Source organism: Elephas maximus, chromosome 3, assembly GCF_024166365.1.
Source record: "Elephas maximus indicus isolate mEleMax1 chromosome 3, mEleMax1 primary haplotype, whole genome shotgun sequence".
NCBI lineage: Eukaryota > Metazoa > Chordata > Mammalia > Proboscidea > Elephantidae > Elephas > Elephas maximus.
In genome coordinates, this window is record NC_064821.1 from 171,138,565 (window position 1) to 171,166,137 (window position 27,573).

Below are 27,573 nucleotides of genomic sequence, written 5' to 3' on the forward strand. Positions count from 1 at the left end.
AAGAGGACCAGAGAAATGGCGTAGGGCTATCCAGCACTGTTGAGGGCTGTTTTTAAAAAATAAGATGAAATGTTATCTACTTTCCAAAAATAAAACAGCCCCGCGCCAATGCTCACAGCAGCACTTTTTGTCAGCTAAAAGGTGGAAACAACCGATATCCATCAACAAATGAATGGATAAACAAAACATGCTATATACACACAGTGGAATATTATTCAACCATAAAGAGAAAGGAAGTTCTGATGCATGCCACAACATGGAGGAACCTTGAAACCACTATGCGGAGCAAAATACGTCAGTCGCAAAAGGACAGACGCCATATCATCCACCCCACTTCAGTGAAATAAGCAAATATATAGAAACCAAAGATTATTAATGGTTGCCAGGCGTGAGAGCAAGGTGGAAAGGGAGAGGCTTTTGTTTGAGAAGCACTGAGTTTATGTTAATGGCGGTGGAATATTCTGGAAAAGGATAGTGATAACAGTGGCACAAATGAATTATAAACATGGAAGCTGTTGTATTAGGGAATGTTTTGGTCAGTATATTTTCACCACACACACACACAAATGATATGGGCCCACATTCTCTTATTTAAAAGCCCTGGGGCCAGAGGGGTTTCGGATATCAGGATTCACAGAAATTATTTTACAAAGGTAGTATGGTACATATGCCACATAATTATATAACACCCCCAGCAGGGCCTGGGGCAGCACCCTGTAACCCAACACATTAGCATTTCTGCGCCAGAATGTAGGAAAGTTCACACACACCAAGTGAATCAATCAGGACTATAAATAGCCTCACATCTGTTCAGGTCATTTTGCTGCCAACTGAGTCCTGGGGAGAAAAACCCAAACTTTTGTGTTCCAGGGCTATTTGGATTTTGGCATTGTGGATAAGGAAATAGGGGTGTATGCAGGCTCCTAATAGAAATTTGGGGATGATACTAAAGAAGAAAATAATCATAGTCCTACTGGGGAAAAAAAAAAAAAAACCACTGCCATTGAGTCAATTGTGACTCATAGCAACCCTATAGGACAGAGTAGAACTGCCCCTTAGGGTTTCCAAGGAGTGGCTGGTGGATTCAAACTGCCAGCCTTTTGAGTAGCAGCCAAGCTCTTAACCACTGTATCTCCAGGGATCCTGACCCTGCTGGAAGAGGAAGTCTGTAACTTCACTCTCCAGGGGGCAGTGGTGGGTGAGTTACATGATTATCCCAGAAGGCTCCAGAAATGGGTGAGAGATTACTTATGCCTAGAAGGCACAATGGCATTCACTGGTGTTCAGGGATGTCAATCATTAAGTTCTACCAGTCAGCTGAAACCTGGGCATCTCCTTCAGGATAGAAACCGGGACCCAGTGGGAAGACTCTTGGCAGTTTGTTGAGTTCCAACTAGGATGACGAAGTGCAAGATTTTTGGAAGGGGGGCAGGTTGAGATGGACACAGCTCTAATCGTGTTCCTCACATGTTGAAAAATCTTTGATGGCTCTCCACTGTCTGCTGGGGGAAAAAAACTAACCCCCTTAGTGGCCTACAAGGCCCAGTCTTTTTCAACTCTTCTGTGTTCCGAATGGAGTCGCTGGTAGGTGCAAACAGTTAACACGCTTGGCTGCTAACGAAAGGTTGGAGGTTCGACTCCACCCAGACACACATTGGAAAAATGGTCTGGTGATCTACTTTCAAAAAATCAGCCATTGAAAACCCTATGGAGGACAGTTCTACTCTGATGCCCGTGGGGTCACCATGGGTCGGAATCGACTCAAGGGCAACTGGTTATGTTCTGAACACTCTAAATGCAGTGAACTTATTACACTTCTAAAGCTTCACAGCGTTTTATACCTCTAACCTTTACCTAAGCTATTCCCTCAGCCTGGGATTCCCTTCCTCCTACTCACTTCCTGGTGAACTCCCATTTATTTCTCAAAACCACACATAAATATCACCTCCTCTTTAAACCTTCTCTTGACTGCTATGGGCAGTCACTTCCTCCTTGGGCTCTCACATCTCTTGTCAATACCCCTATTACAGGTTTATGTGATGTCTTCCTTTCAATACTCTGTGCTTCTAGGAGTGCGACCCATCTCTTGTTCTTGTTCATCTTTGTATGAACAGTGCCTGCCACAAGGAAGAGAAGAAAGAGTGGGGAGCAAGAAAGAGACAGACAGAAAAAGGTTAAACTGCCTCCTCGAGAGTGTGAGCAAAGTGAGCAGGGCCAGAGAAGAAAGAGTCTGTGAAATTGTACCAGCCTTTTTGGGCTAAGATGTGGTTTCCTAGGACAAGAAGATCCTTAGGACTTTAAACTTTACCTTCTAAAACAAGGCTGTTTAAGGCTGGTTTTATTTATTTATTTTTCTTTCCTTTTCCCTTCCTTCCTTCCTCTATTTCTTCTTATAAATATTTCCCGTTTTGATCTACATCAGTCATTTCTAAAGTTTTTACAGAAAGACCTGGACCATCTGTGAGACTCCAACACTTGCCATCATCAGGATTCTCACCACTTCCTAAACCTAAAACTAGGATATGGATAAATTCCCAGGCCCAGTCACTGTCAGGGCCAAATTTCACAAATGAAGGCAGCCAACCCGGGAAGACGCCACAATCCCAAACAGCACAAACAGAGTTGGCCCTGCAGCTTGGGGCACTTCTCCGAGGAGAGGGCCTCTGACAAGTCCCTTACACGTGGTAATTTTGTAAGGGAATGAAAATTCTTATTTTTTCGTTTTGTTTGTTAAGATTTTATCTACTTGTTGCTCTTTTTCTTTTTTTTAGAAGTATGGAACATTTATTATGAAAAGTACAAAAGTAGAGAGGACAGTGTTATGACCCCCCCACGTACCCACCACCCAGCTTCAACAATTGACAGCACATGGCCCATCTTGTTTCCATTCTCCCCATTCCTAGATTATACTGAAGCAGACTGACAAATCCGTATCTGATATCGATAAGGGCCCTGGGAAAGCACCTGAGGGTGCCAAGGCTTGATGGGCCTTTGAGGAGACAAGAGCCCTAGATGAGTGGTCCCTGAGCGCTTGGAGGGGCACTCTTGCTAATGGAGAAGATGACCACAGATGACCTAAGCTGATCTGGGGGGTAAACTGAGTCAGGCACCTTCAGTACAGGACCTGGGGTGATGGAGTATGATCTCAACAAGGTCCTGATCATGGGGTCCACCAAGGATGAACTCATGGCCAGACCTCAGGAAGCCCAATATCCCTTCTAGAAGACCAATGGGAAACCAGCTTTCCCCACCAAAGATATGGCTTGCATTCTCCCTGGGGTACCTGCTCTGATATAGAGTGATGACAGCTTCCTGCCATTTCCTTGGCACAATGACTGAGTCACTTCCTCACGCAAGGGAAAGAGGTGTTTCACTGTGTCTGACTCACGGGCATGAAGATGCCTTTTGAATCAACAAGCAGCAGCCGAGACCTAGCTGCACTGCAGTGTGTGACAGGAGCTCACGCGCTTGCTTCCCAGCCTGCTGCAGCACCAGTCGGTGTGAGAGCCAGACGGGCCACGAGACACCAGATGGCACTGCAGCGCTGGGCTCCCACTGCCCCAGAACAGTCTCACCTTCACCAGGGACTAGGATAATAACAGCGAATGCCCAGCATGTGCGCTCCATTCGCCATGAACAGTCCCACGTGCTCTCCTGACAAGCCTGCGAGGGAGCTACCACTGTGTGCCCCAACCTGCAGCTGAGGAAACTGAGGCCCTGAGAGGTCAAGGAACTTGTCTACCCCAGTACTGAGTGATGATGAGCCGGGTTCTGAACCGGATCATCTGATTCCACCACCACCCACACTGCCTCTGGTAACAAGGCTGGGCTGCCTTCATCACCCTGCTTGCTCTAATTGTGGAGTCAGGAAGTTTCACCACTAATCTCCACACCTGGGCCTTTAGAGCTTACAGAGACCCCGCTTCTCTTTTCTAACAGTTAACGCACACCCTTGATCCTGTGGCCACTATGGCCCATAGGGCAGGACCATTTGATAGTCTAGACCCCAGAGGTGACCAAGTGGAAGGCAGGTGTCCAAAGCCACTGCACAGCTCAGGTTGTGCTGCACCCACCCCCAGAAGATTGGTAAAAGAGCTGAGAGGCCAGGTTGTTGGAAGGGACATCTGTGTAGAAGATAGGTAGGCGGTTAGCTAGGTGGGTAGGTAGGTAGGTAGGTAGGTGGGTAGATATAAAGACAAGAATGTTGTTGTTATATTGTTAGTTGCCATCAAGTTGATTCCAACTCATAATGACCCACGCGTGCAGAGAATAACTGCTCCATAGGGTTTTCATGGCTCTGACCTTCCAGGCACCCCTGGGTGGGTTCGAACAGCCAACCTTTTGGCCAGTAGTGAAGTGTTTTAACTGTTTGCACCATGCAGGGACTTGAAATCTAAATCTAGATATCCCTCCCCCTTTTCTTCCTACTGTCCATGGAGCTCAGCGCACTCCTGGTGCCACCACCACCCTTGCCCCAGCCTCAACACTTTCTCAGAGTGCTGAGCTGGGAACCCCCAGATTCTAGCAAGCTGTCTCCCTCTGCCCTTGCCCCCTCTTAGCCTTGCCCCTACAGTCTGCATGAGGGACCACCAGGCCTGAGCCCTCATGTCCCAGGTCCCTGTCTAGTCCAGTCCAGACACTGCTGGGTCACCCCTCTTCATCTGTACTTCATTCCCAGATGGCTGGGTCTGTCCCCTACTCTGACTCAGGCCTCCACGCCCCCCCCCCCACAACTCTTTGCACCCTGCTAACAGGAGCCCTGATGGCATAATGGTTAAGAGTTCAGCTTCTAACCAAAAGGTCAGCAGTTCAATCCACCAGCCGCTCCTTGGAAACCCTACGGAGCAGTTCTACTCTGTCCTACAGGGTCACTATGAGTCGGAATCAGCTCGACAGCCACAGGTTTGGTTTTCTGGTTTTATAACAATGCTGGCAGAGTTCACCTTCCACTCCTGACCCCTAGCTTCCCCTCAGCAGTGCCCCTGCCCACTCATTCCCCTGATCTCTTACAGAACTATTTCACACTAGCTCCTCCTCAAACTTCCAACCCCACCTTCGCCATTCTTACTCCCAGCTGATGACCTTGCTTCCTACTTCACTGAGAAAAATGATGCAATGAGAAGAGAACCCCACAGACCATCCTTGCCACAGCTTCTCCTCTACCGGCGTCTGTGCCCATGGACTTGACCTCCTGAGACTCTGGGGAACCGTCAGTGCTCCTCGCTAGGACCAACTCCCCCACTTAGATGCTGAATTCTTTTGTTGATTTAAGGACTTTGGTCCCCTCCTCTCGTAAATCATCAACTTCCCCCTCTTTTGTGGATTATTATTTTTTCAAGTGTACAATTCAACGGTTTTTAGCATATTCTCAGAGCACATTTTCATCACCCCAAAAAGAAACCTCATCACCATTAACAGTCACTTCACATCTATCCCCCAACCTCTCCTTAGCCCTAAGCAACCACTAATCTTTCTGTCTCTGTGGATTTGCCTCTTCTGGACATTTTATATAAATGGAATCATACAATATGTGGTGTTTTGTGACTTGTTTCTTTCACTCAATATAATGTTTGCAAAGTTCATCCACGTTGCAGCAGGTATCAGGCCTTTATTCCTTGTTATGTCTGAATAGTATTGCATTGTATGGCTATCGAACTAACTAAAACCAGCAACTGCTCTAACCGGTTGCAGTCAAGTAGACTCCAACTCATGGCTACCCTATAGGACAGAGTAGAACTGCCTCATAGGGTTTCCAAGGAACAGCTGGTAGACTCGAACTGCCGGCCTTTTGGTTAGCATTTGTAGCTCTTAACCACTGCGCCACCCATATTTTTTTCATTCATCAGTTGGCATTTGATTGTTTCTCTTTTTTGGCTATTATGAACAATGCTGCTATAAACATTCATTAGAGTTATTTTCAATCTTTTGTTATCAAAACAAATGCTTGTGTGGGAGTACAAGTGTAGGATAAATACCTAGGAGTGGAATTGCTGGGCTGAAGGACATGAACAGTTATAATTTTGATAAACATTCCCTGAAAGTTTTGGTGGTTAGAAAAATCCATCATAATCCGCCATTTTATGTTGACCAAATCACTTGGTTAATTGCCTGGTACCCCAGGCTGACCTGGGTTTTTAACTGGATGGAAAGAAAGTAATCAGGGGGGAAACTACCCAAGAAGTTCACTAGCTATTAACATGAGTTACTGGTCCATCGAAGGTGCTAGTGGGTCACCATGTTATCCTGGTCACATTGTATTCATCATATCCAGTAGCTGTCTGCTTGAAGACATGAACCAAAAGTCCAAGTCCTATGGCCTGGATTATTTCTGACGCTGGAAGACTTTCTAGGAGGTAGAACCTTTCAGGTCATTCAGTATAATTCAGGAGAGACTCGGCCCCTCCTGGATAGGTTCTGAGATGCCCTGGCCAAAAATCTACTTGCACTTTGCCAGGGCTGCCAAATGGCACAACCCCTGGGAAGCCATTCACATTGTAGTCTATGAATGGAGCAGTGCACAGCCTGGACAACTGTGTGCAGTGATCCTGGCTCTCTATAACACCATTCTAGGGCAAGAACTTGAAATGGCTCCCCACAAAAAAACAAACCTGTTGCCACCAAGTCAATTTCAACTCATAGCAACCCTATAAAACAGAGAACTGCCCCATATGGTTTCTAAGGAGCGGCTGGTGGACTCGACCTTTTGGTTAGCAGCCATAGCTCGCCATAGCTCTTAACCACTGGGCCACCTCATTTCACCCCAATCCTGTACTGAAACAGTCATAGCTCTGCACTAGTAGTGTGTATAGACTGTCAGGCAATTTTTGAGTGAGTCCGCCCTCAAAGCAGATGACTTGGAGGGGTTTGTAATTTGGAGCCTCACCCCAGCCATCACCACTGACTAGCCTTACCTGCCTTGAGCAAATTGGCACAGGCTGTGAAGGGCCCTTGTTGGAGCAGTTTAGCTTCTGAGGCCCTCTTGGACTCCTCTTTCTGCTCAACACATACCTCCATGGGGAGCTGCCCCCATGGAGCTGGTCAGTGGCAAGGTCTCAAGATGGGCCCCCAGGCTCTACTCAGACCTGAAACTTCCAAGGCTTGGTTGGGCCAGAGGCTGCACCATGCTGGTCATTGGTGACTTGGCTCCTCTAGGGCCCTCCAGGTTTGATCTTTAAAGCTTCACCTCATGAAGACTCCGACCTCTACAAATGCTCAGGTAGAATCATTCTGTGTTTCCTGAACATCCAAGAACAATTTTGGAAAGGAGCGCCCCCTGTTGTTCAAAGGGCATATCGATCATTTTGTATCTGATTTGCCACAGGGTCGCTGTGAGTCCATATCGACTCAGGGCAACAGGTTTGGTTTTTGGTTGATTGGCAAAAATTGATGTCTGACAAATGTGGGGCAACTAAGACTCTCATATACAAAAGGGGGGAGCGTTAGTAAGTACGACCACTTTGGAGAGCAATTTGGCCAACGTCTAGTGAAATTGAAGCTACGCATACCCTTTGACATAGCAGTTCCGCCCCTACATATATGCCTAGAGAAGCGCGTGCACGTGAACACCTGTGCAAGAATGATTGCGGCGCATTATTAGCAATAGTGAAAAAAGTGGAAATAAAGGATCATCAACTAAAACATGGATACATACATTTTAGTTTAGTCCTTCAATGGAATACGAGATGCACTACAGCTATGCATACTAGTATGGGAAGTCCCAAAACAGTGCTGAGCAAAACTAGAAGCAAATCGCAGAAGGATACGTATAATGTGATGCCATTTACATAAAGTTTAAAAGGATGCGCAAATGCTGTACATTGCTTATGCACGCCCATATATGAACAAGTTTTTTTTTCCTTTTACTGTGCTTTAAGTGCAAGTTTACAATTCAAGTCAGTTTCTCAAACAAAAACTTTTACACACATTGTAATGTGACCCTAGTTGTTTTCCCTTACAACGTGACAGCACACTCCTCTCCACTCTGTTGATTCATAATTTTAAGGAGAAAAACAAACAAAGCCAGTTGCTTGCCAGTTGACCTGACTCATGGCGACCCCACATGTGTGGGTAGAGCTGTGCTCCACAAGGTTTTCGATGGCTGGTTTTTCAGAAGTAGATCACCAAGCCTTTCTTCTGAGGTGCCCCTGGGTGGACTGTACTGCAAATTTTAATGTCTTAGCAGGACAAACCCCAAATTCAGCATAGTGCTTATCTTTGGGGAGGGAAGGCAATGAGATCAGGGAGGGCTACACAGGCACTTAAACCGTATCTGTAATATTTTATTTCCTAAGGATATTGGTGGAAACCCTGGTGGCGTAGTGGTTAAGTGCTATAGCTGCTAACCAAAAGGCTGGCAGTTTGAATCCACCAGGTGCTCCTTGGAAACTCTCTGGGGCAGTTCTACTCTGTCCTGCAGGGCTGCTATGAGTCGGAATCGACTCAAAGGCAACATTTTTTTTGTTTTTTTAAGGATATCGGTTGTATTATTACCTTTGTTTTTACAGCCCGAAATATCTTTTTCAAAACTAAAAAGAAGTTTTAAAGAGTGTTTGAATCAAGTGGGGAGCAATGCTGTGTATGCTGGGACCAGAAGCTAATCCCAGCAAATCTGTCCCATTTCCTCCTGGAGTTCCATGACCCGGACTCAATACCACCAAGGCGCCCATCTGGAGACCTTTGTGAATCTCCACACTTATGGACGAAACCAGAGCATATAAACTCCTCATAAAGTGAATAACTGAAAAACTCAAGCGAACACATTCAACTGATTATGAAATCTAGAAATATAGTTGAAGCCATTCATAAAAACAGTTGGCTTCCTTTTCACGGCCATTTTCCCCCCAAAGAAACCAGGCTTGTATTTTTTTCTTCTTAACAACCGGGCCAGTCACATAGCCAGGGATTCACATTCATGCCTGAGGAAATTCACTAAGTGCTTCATCAAGGGGGCCTTTGTGGCTGTTCCCGCAGAAAGCTCTGATGTTATATCCAAGAAAGCCTGGGGTCGGTGTACGGACGTGACCGGAGGAGTCTGTGCCTTGGCCATTGCCACCCCGCCCCCCACCACAAACATCACAGCAGCAGAGCAGGGGAGAAGGGAGGGAATGGGGGTTTTAAGCCCCAGTGGAGCTATACTCTTTTTTTTTCCCCCTTTTTTAATTTTTATTGTGCTTTAAGTGAAAGTTTACAAATCAAGTCAGTCTCTCATATAAAAATCTATATACACCTTGCTATATACTCCCAGTTGCTCTCCCTCTAATGAGAGAGCACTCCTTCTCTCCACCCTCTAATTCCATGTCCATTCAGCCAGCTTCTGTCCCCCTCTGCCCTCTCATCTCCCCTCCAGACAGGAGCTGCGCACATAGTCTCATGTGTCTACTTGCTCCAAGAAGCTCACTCCTCACCAGTATCACTTTCTTTCTATAGTCCAGTCCAATTCCTGTCTGAAGAGTTGGCTTCGGGAATGGTTCCTGTCTTGGGCTAACAGAAGGTCTGGGGACCATGACCTCCGGGGTCCTTCTAGTCTCAGTCAGACCATTAAGTCTGGTCTTTTTACAAGAATTTGGGGTCTGCATCCCACTGCTCTACTGCTCCCTCAGGGGTTCTCTGTTGTGTTCCCTGTCAGGGCAGTCATCGGTTGTAGCCGGGCACCATCTAGTTCTTCCGGTCTCAGGCTAATGTAGTCTCTGGTTTATGTGGCCCTTTCTGTCTCTTGGGCTCATAATTACCTTGTGTCTTTGGTGTTTTTCATTCTCCTTTGCTCCAGGTGGGTTGAGACCCATTGATGCATCTTAAATGGCCACTTGCTAGTGTTTAAGACCCCATACTGGAGCTATACTCTTCTCCCAGTGTCATCTGGTATGAAATTTCTGTGTGTTTGCATGCGTGCACGGGTGGGTGTGTGTGTGTGTGTCCGTGAGTACGTGTGCAAGATGGTACCATTGAGCAGTGGGGGCCAATGTGAGGGCCTCGAGCTGGCCTGGCCCAGCACTGACCTAAGACCGGGGACTGGCATCTCCCTAGGCCCCTGCTGGTTGCTTATTGATCAGCTGGCATGTTGGAGGTGGACTTTCCAGCCTGGCCCGCCGAGGTGACTCAGGTACATTGCTTGGAGCACCTTGAAAGGCATGCCAGTCTGCATTTGAAATTCTCTTATTCCTCAATGGACTGGCTCATGCCAGCTGGGTCCAGTGGTCTGGGGGGTCACAGAGAGGCAAGGCCACATGTTGGAGCAAGACCACCTTTAGGAAACCTGGATATTCATCTCAAGACACCTGTGCCTCAGCTGCAAGCTCTGGATGTGACTGTGACCTAGCTCTGTCCCCCTCCCTGGACTACTGAGAGAGTTAAATGAGAGGAGATGCGAAAGGCCTTGAAAAGGATGAAATCACTCTCCATGTAATTTATTATCTTTAATAAAATAGTAACCTCGTTCCCCCGATTTGGGTCTGAACTGGGGTTCCCAGGGGAGCTCTTGTCTCTTAGGCATCTTCTCTCCGTTCCTGCTGTGATGGATCCACCCAAGGAAGCCCCCCACTTCTCTCTCCCCACTACCCCAGCCACACTGACTTCCCACCCTTGCCTCATAGGCCCAGGGCTTCCCACCTCCACGCTCTTGCCCAGCTGGCTCCCTTTAATTGCAATGGCCTAGTGCAATCCTACCTGTTCCCTAAGGCTCATCTTAGATGTCACCTCCTCCCTGAAGCTTTTTCTGATTTCACCCAAATTGATGCATTGTCCCTCTCCTTGGATCCTTGAGGGCAGGGCATCCCTCTGAGACCTGATACGATGCCCAACACAAGGTACCACTGCTCAGTGTGCATTAAACTGCGTGCAGTTGACCAGGCCCAGGGGAGCGGTCATTGTCTCCCAGCATGCGGGAGCCCAGACTCTTACCTTGGGAGTGAACATGTGAAGGATGCCATCGACAGCCCCTCGCAGCAGTAGCCCCCGGACCAGGAAGCAGGCCAGCACCACGTAGGGGAAGAGGGAGCTAAAATACATCACCTGCAGAGAGGACAGGGACTCATAGAGGGCAGAGCCCCTCCTCCATCCACAGCTGAGGCACACGAGCCTCCTCTGAAGGCAGCACAAGGCAGAGCCCTAACGCTCCTGGGCATGGGGCCAAACCACCGCACGCCTGGCTTTGAGCAGAGGGAGAGGCAGGATCAGGACCAAGCTGGAGTCCGCATGGGCTGTACCTGGGCTTGTTTTCTCCTTTCAAGCGCTGGCAGGGCCAGGCCAGGCATCCCCCCCACACTCCAGGGCCACCAAGAGCCAAGAGAGCCCTTTGTTCTCCCCTCTTCATTTTTCCATGCTTCGTGTCTGCTCTTCTCTTCCTGCCTCCAGCGGACCCCCTAAGCATCTCCCTGTCCTCAGAACTCCTTTGACACAAGATCTGTGGGAGGTTCGATAGGTAGGTCCCAAGCAAAAAACATCAGGAGAAGGTCCTAGCTTCCTGTGTGCTCTTTTTCAGCAGGGACCATGTGCATCTTTTGCATATTTCCATATCCCCATGTGCCTGGTGGAAGAGCCTCACACAAAGGACAGGCTCACAAAATGTCTGCTGAGGTGAAACAAAGTAACAGGAGAGCTGCTGGGGCAGGATGGTGGAGAGGTTAAGAGCCTGTATATCTGGAGCTAGACTATCTGAGCTCTGATCCTGGCTCTACCATTTACTAACCATGTGACCTGGGCTAATTACTTAACCTCAATGTGCCTCTATTTCCTCACCTACAAAATGGGTATAATGATCCTAACTCATAAGGCTGTTATAGACCATATGCATTCATACATGTGGCAGTGCCTAATAAGTGCCATGAAGTGTCAGCTGCTATTCGGGACTCTGGAGAGGGAAGAGGCCGGTGCCTGGGACCACTCTACCTTTCCGGGTAACTTAGCTTCACTCCTCCTCAAGTCTGGTTAAGGACCCTGGAGGCTCAGACAGACGGCCAGGGTTCTAGTTTCAGCTCTGAGACTGACTGGCTGTGTGACCTTAGGCAGGTTGCTGTCCCTCTCTGGGCCTCAGTTCCCTCATCTGTAAAATGAATGCATAGGACTACAGGATCTCAAACATTCTTTCCAGCCCTAGCAATTGATGAATAGTGATATGTGACAAATAAGAAGGGCCCCTACTTAAAAGAGGGCTGAGCTGATGGAAAAGGGTGTATGGGGCGTGGCTGGTCTGCACTCTCAGAGATTGGTACAGAGCAGCCCTCCAAACCCCCTTCATGCACAGCACCCACCTGCCCAAGGAGCCCTTCAGTTGTAGCCATGATGAGCTGCTGGTTTTTACCCAAAATTGCTCACAGCAGACTTTTCTAGGGCTTTTGTTTGGGAACCTTGAAGGACCAGGATCTAGATGGATATCCCTGGGCCAATGCTTCTAGTTTTCCTTCTCTTTAATGCCTTCAGAGTAGGCCTGAGTTTCCTGAGTGCGGAGGCAGCTGGCGGGCAGGGCAGTGATGTCCCCGCATCGCCACTCCTGATGGGCCGTCCACGGGGAACAACGCTGCGACAGTGATGTTCCCACCCCCTCCTCTGTCATCACCCTGAGCCACTCCAGAGCCGGAGCCCACCCTAAGGACCCCGCACGGGGCCACCCAGGATTCTTAGCCCTCTCTTTGGGTCTGGGTGTCCCCCACTCACCTTCCCTGAGGACTGGATGCCCTTGACGACGGCCATGCCCACAAGGCTCCAGGCCACGAGGAGGCAGAGGGTCATCTTCCAGTTGAGGCCCCCGCTCTCCGAGATGGAGTTGGAGATGTCCAAGGCCTCCCGGTACCAGAAGTAGGTGGTGGCTGAGCTCTTTTCACACTCAGCCTCCACCACTGAAATGCAGCAAAGACCACAGGGCCTCAGTGGCCGAGATCTGTGGGGTCACCTCCTCTGCTGGACCGCCACCAGGGCAGCAAGAGGGTGACAAGATGGCTGACGGTGGACAGCAGGGAGGGGCTGTGCTTGTTCTGGGTTAGCCAGGATCTGGCAGAACCTGAAGACTCCCGAATCCTAGTGGGGCCTGGGAGGTGTCAGGACACACTGACCTGGCTGAATTCCCACCCAGGCCCCCCTCCAGCCCACCTCCACCCGTGGAGGGCAGGAAGGGTTAGGATGAACCGGCCTAACATTGTTTGGGAAAGGTCCCAATCTGGGACCTGGGGATCTGGATTCTCATCCCAGACCTTTGGTTAAATGGGTGGTGTGACTATGCGAAAGTCACCCTGGACCTCAGTTTTCCCATCTGTGAGGTGGGATAATAATCCAGCCTTTATAGGACAGGCAGGCAGATTAGATTGTTCCGGGTTAGGATGGCGTTAGAGTTACACAGCACAGATGATAACAGTTAAATGCAAATCACTCATTATTTTACTCAATGCCCATAAGAATTCTGTTGGGATAGGCCAGTAAGAGATCATCCTCACTGGGGAAGAGGAAAGGAGGTTCAGAAACATTAACTGACTTATCCAGGGTGGCACAGCAAGTCAGTGAACTCCCAAATCTGTGCCCTAAATCTCTTATATTCCTTCAGGGGACAGAGCTGGCTGGGATCCCCAACGGGGTCCCTCATGGGTCTCATACTTGCCTGCCACGGTCCCATTCCTGACAACGGGACATTCGCTCCAGGGCAGTGGGTACTGGAAGGACTTGAAGAAATAGAAGATGCTCCACCCGATGATCACATTGTAATACAGCCCGACAAAGAGGCAGACCTGAGGGCAGCGGCCAGTGGGTGGGTGAGGAGGCTGCAGGCGGCACCACCTCCCTCCAAAGCCCAGGGCACAGGACCCAACTGCACAGAACCCAGCTGCACGGCCTCCAAGAAGGAAGCTGAGACAAGTCGTGGGCAGCTGAGGGCCTCCCCCCAACACTCCACTCATCTGGTATCCAGGGAACCCACAGGAACTTTCAGATATTAACATTTTCTCCTTTAAGCAACAAACTCTTAACGATGCTAATCCTTTCCTGTTCGAAATTCTTCCCAAATGCTGGAAGCTCTTCCCCAGCTTTCCTGATGACTCAGGATTGCAATTACAGAGAGCCCCCAAGGCTATGGGGGCCTGTACAGCTTTTTGCCCCGGAACAAACAGCCTCAGACTGCAGTGTTTTTGAGGCTTTCTGGATGCTTCTCATTGGTTTCCTATGTCCTCGCTTCTCTCTGGATACTACTCTCTCTTTGCCGCGGTCAGCAGCCTGCCTCTAGAAAGATAACCGTTCTCATTTCTTGCTTCTAAGCTGCTGTAGGCCTGGAAACACAATATCTAACCTTAGTAGGATTTCTTTAAAATAGGCGGGCATGGACTCTGACTGAGGGTGCCAGGGGTTTCTTTGAAAGCAATGCTTTTCCTGTGCAGGGATGTGCTACACCCACTTCGGGCATTGAGAGGTCCCTCCTTCCTATCTCCAGGGGCCTGGCTATATTATGCATCACTGGGATTGCTTGTTAGTGCAAGAGCTGAAGGCCATTTGCTTCAGCAATTTGACCTGAGCCCCTGTGTACAGGGGCAGATGCTCATATGGCAAACCTTATGGGGACTATAGGGGGAGAAGCCACAACCTTTACCTGGGCATGTTCAGTCTAAGGAGAAGATCACACACACACTCCTGCGTATACACGCAGCAGCCTCAGCAGAGGGCTGGATTTGGCTGTGTTGTAGTACCTGGGTGGTGCAGACAGTTAACACTCTGGGCTGCTAACCAGAAGACTGGCACTTTGAGTCTACCCACAGGCTCCTCGGAAGAAAGACCTGGCACTCTGCTTCCGAAATAGCAGCCATTGGAATCCCCTATGGAGCACAATTCTGCTCTGACACACATGGGGTCACCATGATTTGGAGCTGACTCATATGGCAACTGGTGCTGTTTACACCCGTGCAGAGGTGATGCCCTGGGTCACACAGACCCTCTTTTGCTCTCCGCCTGCTGCCAGGCCTGAGAATTACCAGCCCCTTGCAGAAGAGATTTCCAAGTGTGAGCATGGGTGTCTGCAGGCTCTGCCCGTAAGGGATGCTTGGTTGCCTCACCTACAGCTCTGAGGAGGGCCTCATCTGCAGCCTCCTTGGAGGGGCCAGGACCTTCACAGAGTCCCCCACCTAAGGCCAGTAGGGTCACCCTGTCTCCCATTGTTCCAAAGCTTCACCTGTCCTGGGTTGGCCACAGGGTTCCTGCCTGAGCCTTCTCTCACTCTGCTCACTTGCACAGCAAAATGGCAAGGAGACCTTGAGGCCCAGTACTAAATCGCCTCTTCCTGCTCCACCCACTTACCCAGTTAAAATGCATTTTAACCACGGAAAGAGGAAGAGCCTCCCCTCACAGGTAGCTGGCCGGCTGATCAGGAGATGGTGGTATCTCAGATGGCCCACAGGCCCGCAGAGAACTCTGCTTGACATGTCTCAGGTAGCCCCTCATGAATAAGTCCCAGCTTTTTCTGCCTAGCACCAATATCAAATATGACGTCCTGTTTTTTAAAAAAACCTGTTGCTGTCGAGTCCACTCTGACTCACAGTGACCCTATAGGACAGAGCAGAACTGCCCCATAAAGTTTCCGAGGAGCGCCTGGTAGATTTGAACTGCCGACCTTTTGGTTAGCGGCTGTACCTCTTAACCACTACACCACCAGGGTTGGCAGGAAATATGGTGACTGTGGTCCTGGGATACTAGTTGAGGGTCTCCCTCTCTGCCCTTGACCCAGCCCAGGGCCCCGGTCTGTAAACGGTGACCTCCTCCCAGGTATCCAAGAGCAGCCCCTTTGCCTCTCACTTAGCCGGCCCCCAGCAGCCCCCTCAACTCACTATGCAGCTGGAGAAGCCGATGCCCCCCAGGCGGGGGCACACGTAGTGCCACACACCGATGCTCCCGCGGCGGATCCTCTGGCCCACAGCCAGCTCTAGGAAGAACAGGGGCATCCCGATAACGATCAGCAGCACCAGGTAGGGCACCAGGTAGGCACCTATGGGGAGAGAGGAGGGGTGCTGGAGAGTAGGCAGGCACACAGCAGGGTGAGGGAGAAGGGGTGCGGCACATCCTGTATCTCGGCTACATCGCTGACATCCTCAAACCGCTCCAGTCCTTGTGCTCCTTTGTGAATGGCCTGGCTCATTCCTGTCACCCAGGGGCAGATTATCCAATAGGCAAGGTAAGCACAGTGCTTACCTCGCTTACCAGATCATGTGTAGTGACCAATTTCACATTTTTCACCACATCGAAGATTCTGTTTCTAGGTATGGTTGGCATCTGTCTCTCTCCCAACCCCACAGCACCTTCCTCTTTTCAAATTTACATTCCCTGATGAGGTGGATGACTCCATAAGCAAGCTAAGCACGGGCTTACTTGTGCTTACTTACCAATCTGTAGTGAATAATTTCACTACAGATGACCTGGTAAGCAAGGTAAGCACCCTGCTTACCTTACCTAATGGACAATCACTGCTCCTGGTGTGACCCACTACACACTGGCCCATGCAGCCCTCCTCCCCGCAATTCCCTTGACCTGAAACACTAAAGGAGGAATCCATGTGTGGTCGGTGCCTCGCTCTCAAAACGCTAGACTCAAAGACGGACAGACACAACACACGTCGAACTGCCTCTCTGGAATCCACATGCAAGTCACACACAGACAGACACAGTCACCTCATGATGTGGACACCTGATTACACCCCTCCTGCCCACAAACAGCTGACCCAGAGGGAGGGGCCTGCTTGCTTGTCCCCCTCCCCCACACCCAGACACATGGCACAACTTCCCTGAGGAACCAGATGCTGACACAGCAGATTTGGCAGCTCCGGGGAAGCAGACCTTCCTTGGAAGCCCTCCAGGGAGGAGGATCTGACCTGGATGGCCATTAATCTACAGCTAATTAGGAGGAATGGGAGAGAAATTAGCAGCTCAGGAAAGCATAGCCGGGAGGATCATAAAGAGGAGAATGGATCTCACTAAAGATTCCAGATGATAAATTAATCTCGCTGTCCTGGGCCTCACTGCAGACACAATCTCGATTTCAAGTGACAGGGCATTTAGCAGGAGAATTAAAACAACGTCTGGACACAGATGAGTGCCTCCGCTGAGAGCCAGGCCAACAACAACCTAGTCCTGTTAGCAGCGCTGGCAGCACAGCCTGCCTGTCTGCCAAACAGTGTCAGGCCAGCCCAGTCACCAGGCCCCAGACTGGTCACCCAGCGCCCCAGACCAAGCCTCACAAGTGGAGTCTCCAGGAGACCACCAGACACATTGCTCCTCCTCCCATAACATAACCTCCCATGTGCTCCTCAAACGTGTGCCCAATCTGCCAATGAACCGTGGGGATTAGGCAAGCCCGGACACAAGCCTGGGCACTTGTCAACAGTCAGCTGTTCATTGAGGTCTACAGAAGGCACAGACACTACTACAGAACAGCAGGACCCTCAGATTCACACAAGCAGTCGGCGCGTGTGTATACACACACACACAGAGGCACACAACACACACACAGACACACAGACACACACACAGGCACATATACAGATCCCCCCCCACACATGACCCACAAAGCACATACGGGCTGAGGGTCACAGAAAAGGAGGGGTTGGGGTCCAATGGAGCTAATCAGAAAAGGCTTCTCAGGGAAGCGACCCACCAAACCTAAGTACAACAGCATCTAACCAATTAAACACACACATGGACACAGTCCATCTAAATTCAACTCGTCACCAGCAAATAGCCTCATCATAGTGCCCATCGGAGGGAGGGTCTGAATGACCACACCCTTAGACTCCTGGTCTGTCTAGCTCAGTCTCTTATCCTGGGCATGGGGACATGGAAGAGGACAGATGTGATTTGCTGCAGGAGGCAAGGAGATACGGCCTTGCTAATTTTGTATTTTGCCCTCGTGTCCTTGGACAGGCCATGATGTGTAGGGAGATGGGTGTTGGGTATCAGCGGAACAGGCTGGTATCCTCTATGGGTGCTTCTCTCCTCTCCCCAAACAAACAGAGCAAGAGTCCAGGTGAGTGCCGTCCAAAGAGCCACCCTGTAGCAAAGACCAGAAGTCGACCTCCTGCCATCAGGCCCTGTGTGCCCCAGCCAGGCCCAGGGCACTGACGTGGCTGCAGGCCTCTCTGCCATGCCAGGGTCCAGCTAACCAGAGAGCTCTGGGGGCCGCCATCTGGGTGAGCAGAATCCTTGTTTAATCAGAGGTACTCTCATATTAACCCTTGTTGAAATCATTTGGCGACACAACTTGGGGAGCCAAGTGAATTTCCATTGATGTTTCAGTGGCCCCCAGGAGCCTCAGGTCATCAGTTTGAACAGGTGGGAGCACTGCTCAGGGGTTCAGGAAATCAGGCAGAATATGACTACAAAGGGATGGGTTCCGAATCTCTGAGGTCCCTGATCTCTAATAGTCTATGTCTCCATCTACACTCCGAGCCTCTGGCAAACCCTAGGGTTATTCCTGGGGTTTAGAAGCCGACCTTGATCTCAGCTTGTTTAGATACATATTGAGAAGGAGTTAAGATCCAGACCGTGGAATCTGACCTTCTGGGCTTGAATCCCGGCTCTGCCACTTACTAGCTGTGTGACTTTGGCCAAATTACTTGACCTCTCTGTGCTGCTGTGCTCTCACGGTATAAAGAGGATGAAAATATGAGGTGGCTGATATGTGACCATTTTTGGCTTACAAAAACAGCCACTTCATATGGCTCAAGCCTACACCCACTGCACAGGGTTGTCGCAAAGATTAAATGAGTTACTTACCCATAGTGATCACTCGTTAAACACATGTGCTTCCTCATAAAAATACACAGGGGAAAAAAAAAAAAAGGAAACTAAGAGGATGCAAAATAAAGAAACCGTCAGCATCTGGGAGAGCGCAGTGGAGCTGCAGGGTTTAGATCCAGAACTAAGCTTTGCTGTTGAACCTGGGAAGAATTTGTTTTGAAAAGGAGGAGAGTGTTCCTGAATGGAGCTGCGTCTTTGGGGAGAGCCTACATGGGGAGACACTCACAGAGCAGGTAAAGGAGGGAGACCAGTTAAAATGGCTCTAAACTATCGAGCATCAGCTCTCGGAACAAACAGCTGCCTCCTTCTTGTGATAATTCACCTCCTTCCAAAAAATACTCAAGACAACTTACTATAAAACCCATAAATTATTGGATGGTTAAAGGCAGAGATAAAAGAGGGATTCAAGGAACCCGAGAGGATGGAGGAATGCCGGCAGGAATAGGGTATGGTCACTCAGAACCCTGCAGCTGATGGCACTGCCCCTCTGGCATTGGCCCTTGGTGGCTGGTGCCATGGAGACTGTCCGGTGACGCTGTGGCTGGCAGACGTTGGCAAGAACACTGCCCTGGCGGGAGGTGTGTGTGGTGTGGAGAAGGACTCTGTGATTCAGCACCAAGTGCAGACAGAACTGATCACCTAAGCCAGAAAGGACAGCGTAAGAGGTTCCCAGCTGAAGTCCCAAATGCCAGGTGTTATTCAAAGTCATCTTGGGTGCCTCCAAGCTATTCCTAACATCTCACAGGGCATAAAGGAGGCCACGCACTTATACGCATATGTTTGCTTTGGGCTGGACTGGCAACCTTCTCAGTGACCAGGCCATGCTGTGCACAACAAAAGCTCTGATTGGCAGTTACTTATTGAAAGAAAAAAAAAAAAAAAACAGCATGTGGTGAATATACTATTCCATGGTGGAAAGATGGAAGTCTCTGGCCTAATTCAATGGCAAAGGCATCAAGACAGCATTCTCACCCCCTGTCATTCAATAGAAACTAGAAAGGAAGAGAAGTCCCCCGGCCAGAATTTGCTGTCAAACCAGGAAGAAAGAATATGAATGATGCTGCATCTTTGGGGAGAGCCTACATGGAGAGAGACCCACAGAGCAAGGAAAGAAGGAGACCTATTAAAATGCCTGCAAAGCTGGAATGTGGGAATCCCAGGGCACAGGGACTCAGGAGCCAGAAGCTCTCTGCTGACTCAGGTCACCTTTTCAGGACCAGAGGTCTAAACTTGGAAACATTGCTTTCAGCCTGTTGGGTTTCTCTTTATTTTATACCCGTTTTCCCCTGGTTTCAGAGCAAGCTGCCTTTGGGAAATTTCAGCCTGCCTTTGAGTTGCTGCGGGGACACGTCCTGGGTGTGTCTACCCACTCTGAGGGCTGGAAGTGCTGGCAGGGATTTGACACCAGAAGCAGGATCCCTGAGGTGGATTAAATAAGGAGGGCAGGGTAAGGCCCCTCTTACTTAGAAGCCAGTAGGTATGGTGGTTAAAGGCTCAGGTTCTGGGGCCAGGCTGTCAGGTATGAACCTGACTTTGTCACTAGCTGTGTGACCTTGAGCAAGTTACCTAATCTCTCTGTGCCTCAATTTTGCAGTCTCTAAGGTAAGGATAATGAGAACTCTTTTCTCATAGGGTTGTTGGGAGGATTCAGTGAGTTAGTATTTGGTTGAACCATCTGAAATTGGTTCTTGGGTTGTTCAAAACTGCTCAAATATCAGCAGTATTTAGTTTAACCTGCAGGGTAAAGGACCTAGTAAGGAAGTAAGAAAGCCTTTGTCCTTGGCTCTGGAGAAGTAACCCTTGGAGTAATCGAGGTGCCTCAGTCTGGAACTTCCAGGCCACACCTGAGGATTTGTGCTGGCAAGTAGGGACTGACCAGACCAGAAGAGACTTACCTGGGAGGCTGACATCAAATAGCCTGAGGAGGCATGATTTGACCCATCATGCAGGACTGGCCAACTAAAGCCTAGAACACGAAGACTCAGAGAGCTTCCTGGTTGGTGAAGGGAGAGTGATGTGCCCTCTCTGAGACATGGCAAGTCCGCACTGGAAACCTTCCCAGACCTCACCTGTGCATCTCTTTCTTAGCACGATTCTGATTTACTTCTTTTTACTACAAAAAACTGGTAGTCGTAAGTACAATATTTTCCATGAGTTCTGTGAGTTGTTCCAGCAAATTAACAAACCCAAAGACAGTGCCTCGTCACTTACAAGGTCTGCTCTAGCCCCCATGACTAGAAACAGAGAAAAAGAGTGCTGTGTTGGCAGCTGGTGTCAGAAATGATGGAGAAATGGAAAAAGCGGGGATATGACCGATCTCTGCCTTCTGGGAACTGGTTTTATGCTGATTTTCATCCATGAAGCTACTACTGTGAACTTAATATCCATGAAGTGTTTAGAACAGTGCCAGTCACCTAGCAAGCTTTCAATATTAGTGGCCAACATTTGCCCTTTACTGTGTGTCAGGTACTGTGGGAAGCATTTCACATGTAAAGTTACTTAATCCTCCCAACTATCTGTGAGGCAGGAACTGCTACTACCCCATTTTACAGGTGAGGCACAGAGAGGTTAAGTAACTGGTACAAGGTCCCAGAGCTGACTGGCTGGGATAGGATTTGAACCCAGGCAGTTTGGGGCCAGAGCCCACATCCTTATCATCATGCTGTGCAGCCTCTGGAGAGCTACTAGCCATCATCACAGCTATTTCTGGGGAGTCTTACTCTGGAGTTCTGAACACCAACCTACAAGGGCCCCAGTTCTGCCTCAGCACTGGATGTTCCTTTGCAGCCCTCAGCCCCCCTTTTGCTGCCTCTTACCTCCTCCGTTTTTCTGGCACAGATAGGGGAACCTCCAGATGTTGCCAAGGCCCACCGAGAAGCCAATCTGGGCGAGGATATACTGCAGCTTGCTGTTCCAGGCGGGCCGGTCCTCTGTGTCCAGCTCCTCCTCTGCTGCCTTCTGCTTGCCACCTGCCTCGCCAGCCACATTCAGGACGCTCTCCTTGTAGTCCACTGGCTCCTCAAGGGCCAGCAAGTCGGCCACCGACTCTGTGACATGCTCGCTGCTGTGCTCACGCTGGGTCACCTTGCTGTTCTTCGGCATGGGTGCCACCTGGGCCACACAGCCCTGCTCCCGAGCACACAGAGAAGGTGGGGCTCAGCTGCTGTCAGCTGCTTCTCATCCAGGGACCTGTGGACCCAGGTGAAGAGGAGAGGATGAGCTGGCCGCACCAGGGAGGTGAGGAGCCCAAGCGGACACAACCCAGATCAACTCCCTGTCACACACTTTGAGGCTGGCAGCGACCCAGGTGAATTTCAGGCTACTTTTTTTTTTTTTTTTTTCATTACAGGTCGAGCTTGCCTTCCCTCCCATCGGGGCGAGGAGCTGAGGAGCTCAAGATCTACAAACTCAGTGTTCCCACAGGCCTTACCTAAGCATCATTAGAAAGGTAAACCTAATGGCACAAAACCATACACCAAACCCAAATCAGGAGTGATTTATTACTGATATTTTTCTCTTTCATTACTGCACGTCCTAGAGTGTTAAACCCCCTTTGGAGATAGGTGGAGCTCGGGGCATTTTTAGGGCAGTGAAACTCTTCTGTATGATGCTGTAATGGTGGACACATGACATTATGCATTTGTCAAAATCCATAGGACTGTACAAACCAAAGAGTGAACCCTAATGTGAACACTGGTCCAATCCACAACTGATCATAGGGATGATGCAGGACCAGGCAGCGTTTCTTTCCACTGTGCATGGCGCCATGAGTCGTCAACAACAACGTGAACTACAGGCTTTGGTTAGTGATAATGCATCCACATTGGTTCATTAGTTGTAACCAATATACCACACCGGTGTGAGATAGTAACAGGAGACACAGTGTGCAGGGGAGTAGGAAGTAAGTGGGAACTCTCTGTACTTTCTGTACAATTTTTCTATGCCCGAAAAAAATAAAGTCTATTTAAAAAAATCTCTTTGGAGGCCTCACAGCCTTTCCCTCTCAGGTGAGCCAAGGTTGTAGCCAAGAGCCAGCCCTCCCTCTTGTGTTCTATGTAGCCAAAACCACCTTAGGTTACCCAGCCAGTTGTGGACTCAGAGAAGCCAGCGTCTGCCTCCTCTAGGGTCTTTCTATTTGAAATGCAGTCCATGGACCAGTAGCAGGAGCAGGTTGGGAATACAGAATCTCGGGCCTAGTCTAGACCTACTAAATCACACTTTGCATTTTTATAGGATCCCCAGATGAGTCAAAGGCACGTACATTGACGGCTGCAAAGAAAGGCCCTGGAACCCTCAGCTGAGGGCCCCTGGACATCAGCTCTCTTCATTCCCATATGGCCCTTCATTCCCTAGGCAAGAGTGTGAGTTGAGCAGCCTCAGCTAAGCATTCTGGCACCAGAGCCCGAGAGCTGTTTGCTCAGTGCCAACAACACCTGGGTCATTGTTCAGCACTGACATTATCTGAAGGCCACTGCAGCCAAGAGCTGGTTCTCCATTCTCCGGCGACAGTTTTACAGCAGATAATGTCTCCACAACGTGAACAGGGACAGGGGGCGGGGAGTGCAAACCCTCTCCTGCTGTCTCCAGCCCTCATTTGTCTTTCGTGCTTTCTCTTGAAGAAATCAAGCAGGAAGAAAACGAGTCCTTTGAAGAATCCCAACATTCTGCTGTATTTCAAAGCACCTCCTCATTAGGAGGTTGGAGGATTTAAAATTAAACACATGCACATCCCAGCCTGCACTGCCCTACATCTTTCTAGGGATGTAAATTACCCAGCTCCATAATTACTTTATTAAGGGAACAAACTGCCTCCGGAAGGCCTGCTCCCTGTTTGTTCTCCTGGACGTACCACCTGAATGGCACATGTGAGCTCGCTGCTCAGGGGACGGTGCTGCTCCCCTTCCTGCTGGGCTCTGGCCCACCCTCCTGGCTGAGTCCAGCAAAGAGCTGGCCTTCCAGGGGAACTGGCCCACCAGATCCTGCTCCACACAGAATGAGGCTGGGAGGCCTGGTAGACAGGGACAGCTGTCCACGCTGTCTGTGGAGTTAGTCAGCCCACCCCAGCCCAGGCCTTGGACCACATCAATGTGTGACACCCCACCTGTCCTCCTGCCAACGGGGACAGTGAGTTTTTAGTGGACAGTCAGAGTCTTGGGCTTTGGAGTGACTGGGGCAGACTCAGCCTGCCTAAGAGACCTCAGAATGTCCTATCTGTTGGGACTCACTTCCCAGCCAGTCACCCCCTGCTGGCTTGGGTCGGGCACAAGGAATTGTAGGGCTGCTGCACCACCGTCTCCTAGAGAGGAAGTTGTTTGCAAAGGCGGCTGAGCCTGGTGGCTCCGGCACTCACTGGAGTACCTGGCTGACACAAACGGTTAAGCGCTCTGACTATTAATGAAAGGTTCGTGCTTCGAGTCCATCCAGTGGTGCCTCAGGAGAAAGGCCTGGCCATCTGCTCCTGAAAGGTCACAGCCTGGAAAACGCTAGGAGCATAATTCCACTCTGACGCACATGGGGTCACCCTGAGTGGGAACTGACTGGAAGGCAACTGGAACTGCCACTTACTAGCAAGTTCCTTAATCTCTCTTTCCTCCCGTGTTAAATAGGGATAAGAGCATCTACCTTTTAGGGGTATTGTGAGGCTTAAAAAAAACAAACCAAAGCAAACCCACTGCTGTCTAGTCGATCCTGACTCAGAGCGACCCTATAGGACAGAGTAGAACTGCCCCATAGTGTTTCCAGGGAGCAGCTGGTAGATTCAAACTGCCGTCCTTTTGGTTGGCAGTCAAACACTTAACCACTTCGCCACCAGGGCTCCGTGGGGATTCAGGAAGTTATTCAACACATACAAAGGAATATTATTCAGCCATAAAATGAAGTGAAACACTGACACATGCTATAACATAGATGCACCTCAAAAACATTACGCTAAGTAAAAGAAGCCAGACACAGAAAGTCATATATTGTATAATTTCTTGTATAGGCTGTATCCAGAACAAGCAAATCCACAGAGACAGAAAAGCAGACTGGTGGCTACTGGCGGAGCAGGGAGGGAGGGATGGGAAGTAATTGCTTAGTGGGTACAGCGTGTTTTTCTGGATGGACGAAAAAGCTGCGAAACTAGGGAGGTGGTGATGGCACGACACTGTGAACACACCAAATGCCACTCGATTGTACACTTCACAAGGGCTCATTGTATGTTATGTGGATTTCACGCTGAGAAATTTTTTTTTAATTCTACTTTACATGAAGGTTTACAGAACCAGCTTCTCATTAAATAGTTAGTATACATTTTTTATACATATTGTTTTATGACACTGGCTAACAACCCTACGACATGTCAACACTCTCCCTTCTCAACCTTGGGTTCCCTATTACCAGCTTTCCTGTCCCCTCCTGCCTTCTAGCCCCTACTCTGGGCTGGTGTGCCCCTTTGGTCTCATTCTGTTTTAGGGGCCTGTCTAACCTTTGGCTGAAGGGTGAACCTTAGGAGTGACTTCATTACTGCGCTAAAAGGTTGTCCAGGGGTCGTACTCTCGGGGCTTCTCCAGTCTCTGTCAGGCCAGTAAGTCTGGTCCTTTTTTGTGAGTTAGAATTTTGTTCTACATTTTTCTCCAGCTCTGTCTGGGACCCTCTATTGTGATCCCTGTCAGGAAGTCAGTGGTGGCAGCCGGGCACCATCTAGTTGTGCTGGACTCAGTCTGGTGGAAGCTGTGGTAGCTGTGGTCCATCAGCCCTTCAATAAATTTTTAAGTTTAGAAAAATAAGTTATTAAATGCAAAGTGTTTAGAATAGTGCTAGCACATAGTAGGTGTCCAACCCATGTGAATGGCTCTGCGTGGCTCCTAGATCATAAACTGGGAGGGTGACAGCCAGGGAGGGCAGTCTGGGGCCAGCTGGCCTGCCTGCAGTGGGCTGGGACTGGAGCCCCCTCCCAGCAGCACTGCAGGGAGCAGAGCTCACGACAACACCCCACCTTGTCGGCTGTGTGCACAGGAGGCCCACCTGGAGGAAGCAGCCTCTCATCTCCCAGCCTTCGTCCTCAGTGTCCTGTGTCCTGATCTCCGCCTCTGTGCTTTGTCTCTCTTTTGGCCCCTCCTGCCCTGCATTTCTGTGGTTGGGGAAGGGGAGAGGCGTGGCCCTGGGTCAGTTGAACACCCCATTGTGTCCTGGAGGGTGCCCCAAGGTGGAACTTCAGCCCTCAGCCTCCCCTGGGGCCACTGCATTGCCCATGCTATACAATGTGAATGGTGCCCCTAGGAATTAGACGATGGGGGGTTCGCGGCCTTGCCCAGGATGCCAGAATGAGGGCCCCTGCTCAGCATGCTGGTCCCTGTTGTTAGGGTGCTCAAATGGAGGAAAACTAAGGCACATGCAATGGCTGCTTGTCTAGGCCCTCATCCTCCCCTACAGCTTTTCATCAAGAGTATTTATTAAAAACAAGAGCTGTGGAGAAGGGCCCGGCTAGCCCTGGAGGCTGCAGTCACCTGGGCACCTCCGCTCCGCTCAGCGCCTCTCCCCCGCTATTCCACCTGCAATGGGATTTGATCAGGACAATCTGCTGTGCATTAGGTATGATTTACTAATGATCACGCCACAACTGGTGCAAGCCAAAGGGGGATCCTGGGAGTGGGCAAACTTTATCTTGATGCCGACTGACTGGAGCACATGCTTCCCAATAACCAGCCTGGTGAGTGGCAGCTCTGGTCACTAACACCAGAAAGGGCTGGGGCAGAAATCATTGTGAACCTGGAGGACTCAGGACAAAACTAGCACATGCTGGTAAAGCCAGAGAAGGGTACCCACAGCAGTGTCACTGCCACCACAGGACATCAACTCAGTACAAGCAGCTTCCTTCTTCCCAAGACTCCACGGACGTGCCATGAGCAGCCTGCACTGCAGGGTGGGGGCCCAGGGACCCCCATGCCATCAGGTTTGCAGGATGCAAAATGCTGATGCCAACTTGCAAGCTGAGGCCCTGGGCTGGGCTGCAATCAGACCTGGGGGTGCTAGAGCCTTCTGTGCCCACTGAATATGCTCAGGTGACAGCAGAATCAGACTCTGAATTTAAGCACTTGCAGGACCTTAGCAATTGCCTGGTACAATATCCCCATTTTATCTATGAGGAAACTGAGCCTGCAGATCCTTAGTAATTGCCTGATTCAATGTCCCCATTTTATATATGAGGAAACTGAGGCCCAGAGAGAGGAAGTGAATTGACCAAAACCACTCAGGTACTCCTGACACCCTGGCGAGAGACTCACCTGGGGAGGCCCACCTACACGGTCAGACTGAAAGAAGGCAGTCAGGTATGGTGGTAGAGGGCATGGGCTTTGAAGTCACACAGGCCTGGTTGGCAGGTGCCCAGTTCTTTCATCTATTCATTCACTCACATTTACATTTACTGAGTGCCGCTTGTGTGCCAGGCTCTGTTCTAGCTGCAAGGGATATAGCAATGAGACAAATAAACAAAATGTCTCCTTTTGTGGAGTTTACATTTCTAGTGGAGGGGCCAGATATTAAAGAAATAAACTAATATATAATAGAAGGGCCAATGGAGACCCACGCTATAAAGAAATACAGCACAGGGCCCGGGGTGGAGCAAGCTGGTGGGCTGCTATTTTATGCAGGGGCCGGGGAAGTGTCAGGAAAGGCGTCTCTTAGGAGGTGACATTTGAGCGGAGGCCTGAATGACAGAAGGGGGTGGCCCACGCAGAGACATGTGGAAGAGGATGGCCAAGGGAACAGCAGACACGAAGCTCCTGCAAGGGAAGCAGCCCTTGAATTCCAGAACAGCCAAGTGGCCAGAGTGGCCAGGACAGAA

At 49.8% G+C, this 27,573-nt stretch overlaps 1 protein-coding gene across 3 annotated transcripts in view; it reads right to left on the minus strand.

Annotated features, from left to right (window-relative positions):
• The window catches only part of SLC6A17 (solute carrier family 6 member 17), a 52,896-nt gene that overhangs the window by 9,575 nt on the left and 15,748 nt on the right, over nt 1-27,573 (minus strand). For 2 of the 3 annotated variants that reach the window (XM_049880120.1, XM_049880122.1), the window contains exons 2-6: nt 21,566-21,938; nt 15,789-15,946; nt 13,583-13,709; nt 12,649-12,830; nt 10,897-11,007 (exon numbers count right to left, since the gene is read on the minus strand). In XM_049880120.1, the coding sequence (XP_049736077.1) occupies nt 10,897-11,007; nt 12,649-12,830; nt 13,583-13,709; nt 15,789-15,946; nt 21,566-21,851 (864 nt within the window). In that variant the 5' untranslated portion in view covers nt 21,852-21,938. The remainder of the gene's footprint in view (nt 1-10,896; nt 11,008-12,648; nt 12,831-13,582; nt 13,710-15,788; nt 15,947-21,565; nt 21,939-27,573) is intronic. The other variant, XM_049880121.1, reaches the window with a different exon arrangement.